The sequence below is a fragment of the Micromys minutus genome (assembly GCF_963924665.1).
Source record: "Micromys minutus genome assembly, chromosome: 10".
Lineage (NCBI taxonomy): Eukaryota > Metazoa > Chordata > Mammalia > Rodentia > Muridae > Micromys > Micromys minutus.
Genome location: NC_137979.1, coordinates 45,392,303 through 45,408,488, shown reverse-complemented (window position 1 = coordinate 45,408,488; position 16,186 = coordinate 45,392,303). Strand labels below are relative to the sequence as shown.

Genomic DNA, 16,186 nt, shown 5'->3' with positions numbered 1-16,186 from the left:
CAGGACCCTTTGGAAGAGCAGTCAGTGCTCTTAACCACTGAGCCATCTCTCCAGCCCCGAGATTTCATTCTTAAATATGCTAACTAGCAACAGGTGCCTACCTAACATGTCCCAAACTCAAGACCAACAGGGGTAGCACATCAGACATCCTGCGTATCAGATATTTACATCATGATTACAAATTACAGTTATGAAGTAGCAACGAGATAATTTTATGTCTGAGGGTCACCACAGCATGAGGAGCTGTAGTAAAGGGCTTCAGTATTAGGAAGGTTGAGAGCCATGGTGTAGGTGGTGGTGCGGATGTTGGGGATCATTTGCTGCTGTCATTTTGTCCTGTCAGCCAATTGGTGGGCTGCAGACAAGGGGTGACCTTGATGAAGCCAAAGACCTTTCCCGGAGTCTCAGAACTCGCAGATGGTCTTGCCAAGCCCCCTTTGCTCCTATTGCACCATCCAGCTCGAGGGCACCTTGGACAGCGAAGAACAGAGACCACGTTTGGAACGTAGCTTAACTAATAAAGCACTTGTCTAGCATGTACAAAGCACTGGGTTACATCTCTAACCCTGCCTAAAACAGGCGTGGTGGCACACACCTGTCATCCCAGCGCCTGGGAAATAGAGGCGGGGGGGGGGATGTCAGAACCAGACCTAGTTAGAGAGAGGCCCTGAGGCCCCCAAAATAGTATAATCAGTTACCCCCTGCTGCTACCTGCTAACCAGACCTCAGTGGTAAGACTGTTGCCATAGACACCATGGGGTCTGGTTACAGGACACAAGGCATCAAGCTGGAAGTAATCTCGGAGCTTCTTCCCTGCTGGCTGGACCTCAGTGTATGCAGGATGCTAAGAGAACTGACATCCAATGTCTTACTTAGCTGTGGTGTCTGCGTGTTGTACTTCTGAGCCCAGGGTCTTCGGCATGCAACAGTGGCTTGTCTATAGGGATAACCAATGGCTTCCCAGTGGGATGGAACCACTCTAGTGCTATAATTATGGTCAATGTCTATGTCTGGGAAGTCATGGGATCCAACAGGGAAGTTAGTGCTGTCGTTCTGATAGACATGATGCACTTGTCCGGTTGCCATCTGGATAATGATGCTTATTACTGTCAAAGCTTGCCAGCTTTGGTCAGAGAAGTTTCTTTCCGTAGTGGTCCAAGAGCTGAGAAGTGACCACTGGATGCTCAGCCATCAGTGAGACATCTCTATCACCTTATCCAAGGCCCGGTGAGCATTGTGGACAAGAGCAGAAAGAATGCAGGATTGGAGGAAGTGGCTCTGCAGCCAGCACATTTCACCACCAGCAGGCGTCTTGAAAAAGGCCATTGTACTGGAGCTCACAGGGTCTGGAGGCCTCTACCCCCTGGCTGGATTTATAAGCTGTTTATAGTCAGTAGGGAAAGCAGAGGCTTTTTCTTCAGTAGCCATAGTAAGTTACCCACACCTCTAATAACTCCTCCATGTTACCTTGAGCAGGACACTGGCAGTGAATGCTTTTAACCCCAGGAGGCAGTCTTTGAGTTCGAGGCCAGCCTGGTCTACAGAGTGACTTCTAGGACAGCCAGGGCTGCACAGAGAAACCCCTTCTTGAAAAAACAACAAAAGTACCCTAAGGAAGTTCGCTGATGACCAAAACACAAGTAGACAGGGGAACTGGCTGTGAGGAAGAAGAGGACCAGCAGGAAGGAAATAAGAAGTAACGAAGGGCTAATATGGCCAAAATGCATTATATATGTACTCTGGAAATGTCACAGTGGAGCCTGTAATTATGTGTAATTAGTATGTGCTAATAAAAACAATGAAGCTCAGGGTTATCCTCAGCTACATAGCAAGTGTGTAGCTAGCCTGGGCTATATGATATTAAAAAAAAAAAAAAAAAGACCAAAGAACAACGATCTCTTCCCCTGGACAAGTCACACAGGAGCTGAACAGGACTAAACTGAAGCTCAGAGGCCAGGGTGGTTCATGGCTGCAGATGCCTTGCTGTTAACTCCACTAAAGGCTTGGAAAGATTGTTTTCAAGGCTGGGGACTGAACCCAGGGCTTCTGCATGCTAAGCAGGTACTCTAACCTGAGCTACATCCCTGGCTTAATTTTTAAAAAGCCGTATTTATATCTGTGTATTATTGTTTTCCTTCTATGCATGTATGTGTATGCATTCTGTCAGTGAGGGCATTGGATCCTCCCTGGGACCGTCCCATGTTATACATGGTTATGAGCCAGGTCCTTTGCAAGAGCAACAAGCTCTCTTTACAAGACAGCCATCTCTCCAACCTCCTTGTCTGTGATCTTTAATCTGTGTAGCCAGTTCCTAGTCAAATATGGACCTTGTCTCAAAAATCAAAACTGTAGAATACTTAAGGCATGAACGACCTGAACACAGGATAATTTGCAAAGGAGTGGAGGGCTGGAGGGAGTCCTGTCTCATTCACAGAAGCAACCTCATGGTTTATGGCACCAGGGAGACATTAGCTTGATGTGGCAATGCTGGGTCACTGTGACCAGGGCTAGAATCAGGAACCAAAAGACCAAAACCTGTGGAGTGAAATCTGAGGCTGGTGAGGTGTGTCGGTGTGCAGTCCCCAACAAACAATACTTTAACCAGCCCAAATGTCACACCAGGAACTAGGGTGGCCACTGAGGCTCATTCCTTAAGGAGCCTACAGATGGGCTGCTCAGAAAAACATGACTCTGACCCTGAGCAGGGACACAGATCTATGCTGGTGAGGCACACAGGCGGGCGAGGTGGAAGGCCAGGCTGAAAAGCAGGAGGCAGGATGCCAGGTGTCTCAGGTGATGGAGAGGTCGGCAGAACAGGGATAGGGCAGTGACTCAGGGATGCGGGCCAGTGGGACACTGTTATCAGTGCTGGGACATCTGCCATCTGTAGCTGGGATTGGCTGAGGAGCCCAGTCCTGATCCCCAATCATCTGTTTTCAGCCATCTTCAACAACATAGGGCCACTGGGCAAAAGGCTGTTCCCACCCTGCCAGGCTTCACTCTCCTGTTCACAGCATTTGAGGCCAGCTGCTCATTTGTGACTTTTTGAGGCAGGGTCTCAAGTAGCCCAGTTTGCTCTTGAACTCCTGATTCCATGCTGGGTAACGGGTTTGTGTCATCCGGCCTGGTGTGTGGTGCCGGGAACCAAACACATTCTGTGCGTGCTTGGCAAACACTCTACCCACCGACTTCCATTCCTGTTGTTTTGTTTGCCGCTTTGAGCCCCTTGGAAGTTTAGGCTCCTGATCTGAAGAGCCACGAGGCCAGAGTCTTGTCCTTCACTTGCCAACAGGAGCACAGAAGCCTAAGGCACTCATCAATCTACCCTGCACGTGAGAGCCCCAAGCCCAGGGCTCCTGACCTCACTTGACCTCACCCTGGCTTCCCTCCCTGAGATATGCTGGATTCTGATCACACTTGGGGCTAAGACGCCAAGAAAAACAAAGCCACCGGGCCTGTCAGCAGTGCAGTCAACCAATCAAGTACTCCGGAGTAACTAATACTGCAGACAAGGAGCTTTGGAGAACTTTTTATTGTTTAAAAATCATAATTGAAGCTTCAAAAACATAGAACCCAACGTGTCCCAACTCCAGGCCCTAGTCATACCCTAATCCATGGTTCTGTCTGCCCCTTCCTGCTGCCTACACCACCATGAGGCAAGGACCCGGCCTCCAGGAGATTGCCACCGATCTCCTGCCCTCAGTGTATTGTCACCAGCTACAGAGAGGCATGGTAGCAAGAAGGGGACGGCTGGCTCCCAGCATCCCTGACCCCTGCCCATATGCAGTCTGTGAGCTGTGTGTGGGAAGCAGAGAACAGTTTCCCAGACAGGGGACCCCTGAGGGGAAGACAAGAAGCCAGTCTCCACTCAGCCCACCCCTCCCCAGGCCCTGGCTCAAGGGAAGCTGTCGTCATCATCCTCCGCCATCTCCTTGGCAAACTCCAAGTCCTGCTGCTCCCGCTCACGCCGTTCCTGCGAGGAGAGGGGCTGAGGGCTTTTCGGAACCAAGGTAGGGACTGCCCGCCCTCCAGGTCCTTTTCTTCCCATTTGAAAAGGCCCACCCTCAACTCTTGCTTACCTCTGCAGACTCCAGATCCTTGTTATAGGATTTGGGAGGAAAGCGCATGGCCTGAAAACAGGAGGTGAAGAAAGAGAAGCAGGAATCACTAAGCCTTCACATTCTCCAGACACCAAGGTCTGAACATGATGGGCCATGGTTTCCCTCTTATCTAGGCAGGAAGTGATCATCCATCCATCCATCCATCCATCCATCCATCCATCCATCCATCCTCCCTTTCCTTCCTTCCTTCCTTTCTACCTACCTACCTACCTACCTACCTACCTACCTACCTACCTACCTACCTACCTACCTATCTGTAGGCAGGATGTCTCTACATAGCCCTGGGTGTCCTGGGATTCTCTATGTAGACTGGGCTGTCTTTGAACTCACTGAGATCTACGTGCATCCACCCTGAGTGCTGAGATTAAAGGGATGTAGCGTCATCACAAAAGTTCAGAAATACTCTTATACTACCAGATGTCAAAGGTGAGAACAGAAAGAGCTGGATCTTGAAGAGCCTCACAGGTCTGCAGTGTGCACTGTCAGATTTTAAGGAAGGCAGCAACACCCTGGGCTCCTGGGGTAAGGACGGCGGCCAACCAGGATGGAACAGCACCAAACTCAGTGATTAGGCAGAGAAGGGCTTAGATCTTCTGTGGAACTAAAGGCCACCTCTCATTTTATATAGGCAAGCCTGGCCAAGTGCTCACTTTAGTCTCAGCAATTCCTGACACAGGCCAGCCAGGCAGCAATTCCCGTGTCTCACAGGCAGAGACAGACTCAGAAGAGGGGACCGAGCAAACTTGGAACCTGCTTGCTCCTTCCTGGTAACACCTCTGACATGCTACAGGGCAAGGCACTGCTGGCCGGGGCTATGGAGCCTTGGCTGAGTCCTTTGTCTCTGGCCATGCTGTATATCAGTGGTTTGTAGACATGGGCTGGGAACTGGGTGCTAACCAACTAATGAAGCCGGGTTTCCCTGAGGACTCTGGGGAGGATGGGGTGGGGCTGTCATGCTGACTACCCAGCAGTAGCCAAGGGTGTCTCACCTTGACAGACATGTTGTGGATGTCCAGGCAGAAGGAGATGCGCTGGTGAAATGCCAGCTGGGGCTCCCGGGTGGAGTAGATATCAATCATCTCTTTGGATTGGACATATCCCTTCTCGTGATTGATGCTGGCCTCAATCACACCGTCCCGGATGGCCTGTGGGCTCCCAAAGGGAGGAAAGGTCACCTCCTGTCAGACCTGTGCGAGTCATACCCTCGGTCCTAACATGTACATCCAGATTCATTCTCCTTTCTGGCAAGCTCCTGCTGAACCTCTGGAAAATTCCCTCTTACTCCCCTCCCCTGTAACAGGCAGGAAGGCCACATCCTTGGCCACTGCAAACCCCACCTTGGCGACAATGAACTCTGCATCTTCTGGGCTATCCAGCTGCAGCTTCTGGGCGATGTCCGCCAGGGAGATACGGGAATAGGACAGGCTGATCATACGCACACCTGGGGTTGGGAAGACAAGAGTGATGGTCTCAAGGACATGAACAGGTCACCACCCACTGACCAACAAGGCTGCCTGTCTCAGAAAGAAAGCATCTACTTCCCATTCAGATCCAAATCCATACCTGTCTTAATCACATTGTGTCGCAGTCGGATAATTAGGGTGTAGGTCCCATCTGTTTGAAACTTCTCCCCAAACTGATCTAGGACTTGGTTGAACTTGGCAAGATTTCCTGTCCTAACAGCTGTGTGGGGACAGGGTGGTTTAGTTGATGTAAATGCACACACACATCAGGCCACAGGACAGGGCTCTGGGAGACCAGCCTTACCTTGGGTGAGAAGGAAGTAGGGCATGAGAGAGCGCTTTAGGGAGGGCTGACGGAACTGCAGGCGGTCTGGGATCTCCCCCAGCAGCAGCTCCACCACAATTAGAAGCTTGTGCACCTGCACAGGGTATGACATGGAGCACAGTGGGCAGGGGTGCATACACGAGAAGGGGAGACGGCGAATGGGCGCTGCTCTCATACTGAGGGCGAGGGAGGCAGACTGTGAAGTAGTCAGCAGGCAGGCAAACTACACATAACTAGATACATTTAGAAGGGAACGAAGCGATGGCTCAGCAGTTAATGTTTGCGGCTCTTGCAGAGGACAGGAGTTTGGTCCCCAGAACCCACATGGTGGCTCACAACGGCCTGCGACTCCAGCTCAAGCACATGTGGTACCCACTTTGGTCTTTGTGGGAACCCACAAACCCATGGCACACAATGACACCCTACCCACATTTAAATAAAAGTAAATCTTGAAGACAAAAAGGGCTGGGTGGTGGCACACACCCTTAATCCTAGCACTTGGGAAGCAGGGACAGGTGATCTCTGAGTTTGAGGCCAGCCTGTCTACATAGTGAGTTCTACGACACCCGAGGCTTTGGAGAGGGAACCGCCCCCCACATGCACACACACAGACACACATAACAAAAAGTAAGAGGGTGAGGGAAGTGGAGGCTGGAGTGGCTTCGTGGGTGCCTAGGTGTACAGCTATGTCCCCCCATGCCCAGCTGTAACTATTTTAATAAGCTTTGAGGAGGAGTGGAAGGGATACACCACACCACACCACACCACACAGGCCTTCTCCTTAAACACCCCCCACATCGTCCCAGGGTTCCTCATCACTGAACACTGGCCAAGACTGGACCAACTCTGACACACCATTTCCCAGTGCTTTTTGTTGCTCTAGACAGTCTTACACTATGTATCCAGGCTGGCCTCTACCTGCTACCTTCCCATGTCAGCCTCCCAACTACACAGCTTACTGTGTGGCACCACTCCTGCCGCTTAGTGACTTTTAAAAGAAACTTTAGTGTGACTTATGTTGTAAGCATTCTACCAGGCTGCTCCTGTGTCCCATGTGTCTGGAAATTCCTTTGGATGAAAATCCTACAAATATTCCAAAAACTATGTAAGACTTCTTATTCTGTAAAACCAAGCTGGTCCACTCTGAACTTCTGACAGAAACCCCATGCTCTCCAGCCCCGATCCATCACTGAGCACGCTGACAGGGGAGCGATGGAGGCTGGCACCATGCTGATCCAAAGCTGCACTCTAGGACTTCACACAGGCCCATGAACAATCCTTTGAGGCAACATTCTTTCCCTCTCTGAAACATCCTTTCTTGTCATTCATGGTGCTGAACACTGAAGTCAACCCAGAGACCTTCTATGTCCAGGGGCTCTGATGTTAAGTGGCCAAGGTTTATGTGCACACAAGCCCCTCAGCTTTGTGAATTAAGAGACTTTCTAGATTTCCTGGCCACAAACAAATCTGAACACAAGCTGGCAGAGGAGCTGAAGCGTTGCTGACAACTTCGACCCTTACAGCTGGAGCAGCCCCAGCATAAGGTTCCAGAGCCCTGGCTCTAGAACAGGAAGCAGACCTCGGGGTGCCAGAGAAACACGAGGGGAGGGACAGGCGAGCCGACGCTTACCGTCTGTTTGAAGCCAACAGCTGTGTGCTGCGGAGCCTTTCGAAGGGCATTGGTCATCGTTCTCCGGGCTTCAGAGTACTCCAGCTGGATAGCCTTGATTCGCCCTGGGGTGCAGGAGGAGAGGGGGTCAAAAGACTGGTGTAATCTGAGGCCTGGAGAGATGGCTCAGCAGTTTAGAGCACTGACTGCTCTTCCAGAGGTCCTGAGTTCAATTCCCAGCAACCACATGGTGGCTCACAACCATCTGTAACGGGATCTGATGCCCTTGAATGGTATGTCTGAAGACAGACACAGTGTACTTATATATAATAAATACATCTTAAAAAACAAAATCTGTGTAATCCACCATGACCCTGCTCCCCTGTGGGCAAACACTTTGGCTGTAGAAATCTGTCTCTGGCTTGCCTGATGATGTCTGCATTATACCATGTGCAGGTCTAGAATGTGCTCACCAGCCCAAGCTGTTACCTGGTTCCTCATGTACCTATCTGAGACAAGTACTGTCTGTACTAAATGGACCAACCCTGAAGTCTGTACCGAAGAGCCTGAGCCATCTCCTGTTTTATGGGCGGGAACCCCTGCTTACCTGTGTAATAGAGGTACCTGGCCCACTCATTGTTGTTAGCCTGTTCAGGGAACACAGACTTGGACACTAGCTTCTCAGCCTGGTCATACAAGCTGTAATGCAGGTAATTCCGAAGCAGGAGGTTCAAAAGGGTAGCCTGCCCGTCAGCATCATGCCGGAGGGTGGCTGTCCGGAGCCGCGCATGCAAGAAACTTTGAGAAGAAAAGGCAAAGAGATGTCAAACTCTTAAAAGGATGTCAGGCTTGGTGGGCCCCACCTTTAATTCCGGCATTTGGGGGGCAGAGGCAGGAAAGCCTCTATGAGTTTAAAGATAGCCTGATCTACAAGAGTTTCAGGCCAGCCAAGTTGACACAGTGATCCTGCCTCAAAAATAAACTAACAAAAAGTGTGGTGTCACACACCTTTAATCCTAGCACCCAGAAAGCAGAGGAAGATGGGCTTCTGTGAGTCTGAGGTCAGCCTGGTCTACTTGTCTAGTTCTAGGATAGACAGAGTTACACAGAGACCCCGTCTCCAAAACAATAGAAAGCCTCAAATTCAACTCAGGCCACTTAACAAATATTCATTCTGGCCTGGCACTGTTCTAGAGAGGACAAAACTTGTGCTTGGGCCAAAACTATGATTTAGGCAGGAATGGTGGCAGCAGAAGCCAGGAGGACATGGGGGAAACTGGGCAGGGATGCAGGAGGCAGGAATGGCAGCCTTGCTTTCCTTTGTGCTTTGGGTTGTGAGCCTGAGACTTGAGCAGCCGAGCTGTCTTTCCAGCCTGTTTTTCCTTTTACACTATATTAATGTGCACACATGAGAGCCAGTATATACAGCACACTCTGCAGGGTTGGTCTCTCAGTCCACAGCCTAAGTCCTAGGGTCCAAACTCAGGTCCTTAAGCTCGGCAGCAGAGTCTTTACCTGCTGAACCATCCATCCATCAACAGGCCCTGGACTTAAGCTTTTTTGTTTTCAATTTATTACATTAAAAAATGTGTGGGGCTGGAGAGATGGCTCAGTGGTTAAGAGCACTGACTGCTCTTTCAGAGGTCCTGAGTTCAATTCTCAGCAACTACGTGATGGTTTACAACCATCTGTAATGAGATCTAATGCCCTGTCTGAAGACAGGGACAGTGTACTCATATACATAAAATAAATTATTCTTTAAAAACAAACACAAAAAGAAAGAAAAGAAAAAAAACATAGTTAAAAAAAAGTGTGTGTGTGTGTGTGTGTGTGTGTGTGTGTGTGCGTGTGTGCGCGCGCGCGAAGCGTGCAACAGCACACATCAGGAGGTTGGAGGCAACTTCTGGAACCTGGTTTTATCTTCTACCATGTGCACCTCAGAGATGAAAGTCAGGTGTGGACTTTCACCCATGGAAGCATCTCACTGGCCCGGCTTGGTCACCACAGATGAGACGGGCTGCAGGGAAGCAAGGACTTAAGAAGATGGGAGCGTGCAAGGCTCCGAGGAAGCACACCTACTATGCTCAAGGCAGAGGAGGAGGAGAAGTGGAGAGAGCTGAAGCCATGATGGAAGGAGGAGAAAAGGTTAGGCCAGCTCTCAGAAAACAGAGAGAAGGGTGCAGGGATAGGGTGAGGGGTGCAGGGCAGGGCGAGGGGTGCAGGGGTGGGGTGAGGGGTGCAGGGATAGGGTGAGGGGTGCAGGAGTGGGGTGGGGGTGCAGGGATAGGGTGAGAAGTACAGGGATAGGGTGAGGGCTGCAGGGGTGGGAGTGCAGGGATAGGGTGAGAAGTGCAGGGATAGGGTGAGGGCTGCAGGGGTGGGAGTGCAGGGATAGGGTGAGAAGTGCAGGGCAGGGTGAGGGGTGCAGGGGTGGGGATGGCAGTGGCAGGCTTTCTACAGAAAATGCTCCTAGCTGTCCTTCCAGCTCTAATTCATCTACACTCCTCTCTTCCTGTGGGGTGACAACAGAAGAGTCACGGGACAATTTTAGAACACAGAGGGTGGCCCATTGTTCACCCAGAGCTGCCACTCCAGCAGCTCAGGGCATGTTCCCTACCATCCTTGCTCCTTGCTGGGCACCTGGGGTGAACTGAACAGAATGCCCACCAGGCTCAGATATCTGAGTGCTTAGGCACTAGGAGGGGCACGATTCCAGACTCAGAAGGACTAGAAGGTGTGGCCTTGTTGAAGGAAGTGTCACTGAGGTTTCAAAGCCCATGACAACCCCCAACTCCTTCAACTAAGGGTGCAGCTCCTAGTTATTGCTCCAGCCTCTGCATGTTGCCATGATAATGGACTGAACCTCCAAAAATGTAGGCAAGCCCCCAATAAAAGGTATTTCTTCATAAGGTGCCGGGGGATGGTGTCTCTTCAGCAACTGAACGGTGACTAACACAGATCCTCAGCCCCACACCTCTGCAGAAGTGATGGCCAGGGCTCTGATGCCATGCAGACCTCAAGTAGCCATACCTGCGCACCACATCCAGCTTGTCCAGGAACTCATAGACCCGGGCGTGATAATAGTAACACTTTGCAGCTACGAGGTCCAGGGCTCGGCGGTTCTGAGTGCTGATCTTCTGCATCAGGTCATCAGAGATTTTCTGTGCCTGGCAGGGGTCGGGAGGCAAAGAGAACCACGTGGTAAGTCCTCCAAAAGTCAATTCGTTCCTAGGTGTACATCCAAGAGAACCAGAAAGAGCTGCACACAAAAGCCTACACACAAATGTTCGGTAACCGCAGTATTTCTTGGTAGCTGAAGAATGCATATATAACTAAGTGTGGTCTGCCGGCCTGTAATCTTGTTCTTGGGAGGATGAGGAAGGAAGATCCAGAGGGAAGCTATCCTGGGCCAGAGTGAGACAATGTCAAAAAACCAAAACTAAACAAAAAATAGTAACAATAAACAAAGTAAGACATATTCATTAGAATATTAGCCAGTCACAAAAATGTGATCCCACCTGCCAGACTGCAGCAAGTGTCAGGCCAGCTTGGGTCATAAACAGGGAAACAAAACAAAACACAGGTTAAGCCCAGAACTAGCACACATGAAGTCCTAGACTCCACCTTCAGTTAAACAACAGTGGTGTGCCCACTGGTGCATGTAACAGACCTGTGTACAATCTTTAAACTTTGTATTAAGTGCAAGGAGTGAATCTTCCAAAGAGACAGAAACCACACTGGTGGTTTGTGGGCAAATTGTGGCAAATGACTGAAGGCAAGCAGGTGTTTGTGCTGGAGCAAGGAACATGTCCTTAGAGTCACTGTTGATGGCTGCACAACCTTCTGTGTATACACTGTAGCGAGAAGACAGATTTTACCCAACAGTGAAAAGAACAAAGTAGCATGAAGAAAGCCCCTGTCCTTTCTTTTCTGTTTGTAGTTTTTTGAGACAGGGTTTCTCTCTGTAGCCTTGGGTGTCCTAGAACTTGCTCTGTAGACCAGGTTGGCCTCGAACTCGATGGCCCACTGTGTTGAGAGGCAGAGCTGCAGAGCACGGTAAGCACCCACTGTCCTTACAGGACACGATTCAGGTCAGAAGTCAGAGGTCCTCACTTCATTTCTTTCTTACGTGTCTGAGTGTTTTGCCAGAATACTGACTGCACTTCATGCCTGCTTGGTGCCTATCCCAGAAGAGAATGCTGAATTTTCTGGAGCTGGAGCAATGGTTGTGAACTGTCACACATGTGCAGGGAATCAAACCTGGGTCCTCTGCAACAGTAGTGCTCTTAATAGCTGAACCATCTCTCCAACCTCATAGAGTAGGCTTTTTAAAAATATAACCTTGACTGGGGGGGGAGGGTTATGGAGGGGAAACCAGGAAGGGGGATAACATTTGAAACGTAATAAAATAACCAATAAAAATAGGTATAATTTTGAAAAATTCTTACTTTTATTTGTATATGCTTGTGACCTGTATTAATATGCCTGAAGCAGCTTCCTAAGTTCTGGGATTAAAGGCATGTGCCATCACCGCCTGGCTGTCTTAAGGGTCTGAAAGTTTACTGTGTGCAAATATGAGCCATGATCTCACTATGCAGCCTGGGCTGGTCTTGAATTTGTATTCTGCCCCAGCCTCTGAGCAATGGGATCGCAGGTGCTCACCCCCACGCCTGGCTTGGGGAGATGGAAAGCGAAAGGGTGATCCCCTCTACTTCTTCACTGGAGATAATCTCCCCCCAGAACCCCTGGGCTTGCTCATCACTCCCACTGCATCCTGGGTACCTCTTTGTAGCGCTTGCTGTTCATCAGGAAGATGACCATGAGCAGCTGGAGATAGGCTTCCACCTCAGGCAGGAGGGGCGCTGACGCAGCTTTTCCCGTGCGAGGACGGAACTGTAGATCGGCCTCTGTGTCCATGGGCTGGGAGAAGACACATCAATCAACAGGAGTTTACCGGGCACTCACCTGTGTTTCCTAATATACACAGAGAATCTGCCAGATGCTGAGGATACAAAATTAAAGACAGACCTATTCCAAGAGGCTAACAACAGACTATAATAAGGGTTTCAGTAGTGTCACAGAGGAAACCACCACACTCAAGACCACTGCAAATGCTAACAGACATTCTTGAGGCTAGCCCTACTCACTTCTTCTAGGAAGGGTAGCAAGAAGTCTCGAGTGGCATTATTGGAGGTGAAGAAGCCATTCACGGCCTTATACAAAACATAGTGGTTGAGGCGTCGTGATGTGGATGGCAGCATCCTCAGTGCCCTCAGCACAAACCGAGGCTCCTTGCCGGAAACAGCCTTCTCTAGCTGTCTCACGTGCTCCTTGATGTCTACAGAGGACCAGAGAAGAAAACGATGTTACTTGCAATTCCTCGGGTTTCCCCAGCACTCTAAGGGAACAGTTCCAGAGTGTCTTACAAAGGGGCATTTTGGCCGAATAGGGCTAAGCAAAATTTAAGGATCACACACCAATTTTCAGACATAATCAGGAAACAAGGAAAAAGCTAGCTGGGTAGGGCAGAGGTCAGCACAAAGGCCTGGAAAAGGAGACAGTTGAGAAACAAAGTTGAAGAAACACATGGAGATTCACCAGAGCATAAAACATGGAGAGACTTTGTAAATAATGGAAAAATCTCACAAAGAGACAGACATACCACAAGTGTAACTACAAAAAAAGGCCTTCTGGAAAGAAACATGGAACAATATAACCAGATCCACATCTCAGTTGATAAAGAATTTATGTAACCAGGTAAGAGAAACTACTGCCAAAACTTCAAAACAAATGGCAAAGTGCTGAGAGACAGACTGTACTTTAGTAGCATTCAAAGATCAGAAAATGGAAACATTTTTATACTAATAAATTAGCAATACTTATTGCTAATAATAAGCAGTAGGGAAAAGAATATTATTTATACTGTAAATCAGGTTTTTAGAACAACATAAAAAACTTTAGAACTGGGCTGGAGAGATGGCTCAGTGGTTAAGAGTACTGACTTCTTTTCCAGAGATCCTGAATTCAAATTCCAGCAACCACATGGTGGTTCACAACCATCTGTAATGGAATCTAATGCCCTCTTCTGGTGTGTCTGAAGACAGCTACAGTGTACTTATGTATAATATATAAATCTTAAAAAAAAAACAAAACAACAACAAAAAAAAAAAAAAAAAAACCCAAACTTTTAGAACTGGGGCCTAAAGAGCTGGCTCACTGGTTAAGAGAACCGGCTGCTCTGTCCAGGGGTCCCACTCCCAGCACCCAGTTGGTGGGTCACACCTGTCCATAACCACAGTTCCAGGGGATCAGGTCACCTCTTCTGGCCTTTGTGGACACTGCACACATTTACAAACATGTAGGAAAAATACTCACACTCACATACACACAAATTTAAATTGAGATATGTTTATCCTTTTTTGACTTAGGTATATAAATTCTGGGAAGCTACACTGAGGTAGTTACAAAAGTAGATTAAAACCTTAGAATAGTGATGACTGCAAAAACTACTTAGAAGAGCAAGAAACAAGGAAAAAAGAAAAACTTTAAATGTGCAGCAATTAACAGAATGCAATTAACTGACATCTCTTAGTCTCCTCCCCACCGAACAACGGGTGCTTTTGACAGTAATTATTACAGTTGCACTGACTACACATGGAGGGCTCACCGTGCATTTATACCACGTCCCAGGCACAGTTCCTATGCTCCAATGTTCACAATGACCCAACAAAACAGCTAATGCTATCAACTCACCGACACAATCAGGGAAACAGATTCTGGGGTCCACAATCTCCACCACTATACTAAGTAGCCAACAAATGCTTTCTGAATAAATTGAACCCTACGTTCATGGATCTATTAAATGAAGACAAAAAGGATATGATACTATTTTTACATACTAATACCCTGATCCTAACTGTGTACTTCAGTGACTTCAATTACAGAACAGTTTGAAAATACACAGGGAAACATGTCAACTCTGGTTGAAATTTTCTGCCTGTAACTTTATAATTCTCACACATTCCAAAAGTTTTACAGTGAACACAAACCACGAGGAAGTGTCTTCTCTCTCTCTCTCTCTCTCTCTCTCTCTCACACACACACACACACACACTCTCAGGCGATACTGAGTTATATCTCTGCCACTGGCAACTTTTATTTCAGGTAAGAAGACCTTCACTGTATACAGATGCTGTTGCCAACTTTAGAATGGGAGTTGATGCAGTCTATACACACATACTCAGAAGTACCGGTACCACTCAGGGCTTAACTTGGCCTATCACCATGTTTTAAAGTAGTTTCTCAGGCAGTTGAGAGAGACAGAGACACAGGGAAAACAAGCTACAAAAGATCACCCAGAGAAGTCTCATCACACTCAATTCAAACATGGACAAGGCATACTAAGAGGAAAAAGTAAAACAGCAACTTAATCGGGACAAGGAGACAAATAGGAACCTGAGAATGGGCCTCTGGAAGAAAAAAAAGATGAGGATGGTGTTGGCTTATAGGAGTTGGGGGCCACAGGTAAACATTATAAATTAAAAGAGAAAGTGGGGAGGGGGACTGATTCAGAAGTCTGTATGTGCTTGGCTTGAACTCTTTAGGAAAGGACACTAAGAACTTTGAGAGGAAAAGGACCCGAGACAGTTTAGATGCTTCAATTACAGAAGGAAACAATACAAAGTAGAAATGGCTCTCTGAGGTAGTTTGCTAGAGAAGGCTAGAGCTACAGAACCCTTTTTTATAAACTCTTCAACTAAAAGGTCAATGTAACCTGTTATCTTGGCTTCTTTAGACACAAACACAAATGCTGATTTCTACATATCAATAACAGGAACTAGAACTGGTCAGATGAGGAGTCGATCTATGGGGAAGGATTGAAGAAAAGGCTCGGTGAGACTAAGATGCAACCCCCAGATGAGGAGAGGGAGTGTAAGGAGAGCAGTCCGCAGACTAGAGTGCAGGTTTGGTCATCTGCTGGGGTCGAGGGAGACAGGGTGGTTGGGCGGACACTTCTGACCCCAGCCCCACTGACCGAACACACGGAACCGAGGTAGGTAGGGGCTACGCAGTAGTCCCAGGGAGAAGTCGAATCACCGTGGCCGCTGTCACCCGTGATCGCGGCAGGACCCCGACGTGGGCTCCCGTACCTTCTAAGGTGACAGTGTCCAGCTCTCGCTGGGAGTGCTCGTTCGCAGCTGCCTTGCCGTCTCCCTCCCCCGTGGAGCCGCTCCCAGCTGCTGCCTCCTCTTTCATCTCCACATCCTGGGGGGCCGGCGGCGGCGGTTCTTGTTCCCCTCCCGGCGGCGGCTTTGCCTTGTCGGCGCCTCGGCGCCGCGCTGAGCCCTCCTGCTTCATGGCGCCCGGGGTCGCGGCCTAGTCCGGGGACCGAAGCAGGGGCCTCGCGTAAACCCTCACACCACAGACCAGGCACAGAGCCGGGCCTGCACACCAGCGCGGGCTCGCGTCGGGCCGCACGATGACCGAGCAGCTGCAAACTCCTTCCCGGCGCTGGGGCTTCTGGGAAATGCCAAGCATGACGAGCAGATGGCCGAGTCTAGGAAGGGAAAAGAAATCAACAGCCGAGGTGCACGATGAAGGCGGATCTTTTAGGAATGGGAGGAGTCTGCAGGAATTTGTGGGGCTTGAAAGTGGTGATTTTATCTTC

At 49.1% G+C, this 16,186-nt stretch overlaps 1 protein-coding gene across 1 annotated transcript; it reads right to left on the bottom strand.

Annotated features, from left to right (window-relative positions):
* Window positions 1-3,523: 3,523 nt before the first annotated feature.
* PSMD3 (proteasome 26S subunit, non-ATPase 3) lies at window positions 3,524-16,029 on the bottom strand. Its single transcript, XM_080924481.1, has 12 exons — window positions 15,669-16,029; window positions 12,666-12,856; window positions 12,301-12,438; window positions 10,549-10,685; window positions 8,126-8,316; window positions 7,540-7,643; window positions 5,889-6,003; window positions 5,685-5,804; window positions 5,459-5,562; window positions 5,111-5,266; window positions 4,080-4,130; window positions 3,524-3,973 (listed from the first exon to the last, which is right to left on the bottom strand). Exons 1-12 carry the CDS (start codon window positions 15,874-15,876, stop codon window positions 3,896-3,898), a joined length of 1,593 nt encoding a protein of 530 aa, XP_080780607.1. The 5' UTR covers window positions 15,877-16,029; the 3' UTR covers window positions 3,524-3,895.
* Window positions 16,030-16,186: the final 157 nt, after the last annotated feature.

What these genes read in the sequence shown, in the direction of transcription:
- PSMD3 (XM_080924481.1), bottom strand. Translation starts at nt 15,876, where the DNA reads ATGAAGCAGGAGGGCTCAGCGCGGCGCCGAGGCGCCGACAAGGCAAAG. An exon ending in GGACACTGTCACCTTAGAAG is followed by an intron (nt 12,857 to 15,668) that starts GTACGGGAGCCC and finishes GGTCCTCTGTAG; the next exon opens with ACATCAAGGAGCACGTGAGA. An exon ending in ACAGCAAGCGCTACAAAGAG is followed by an intron (nt 10,686 to 12,300) that starts GTACCCAGGATG and finishes GACCCCTGCCAG; the next exon opens with GCACAGAAAATCTCTGATGA.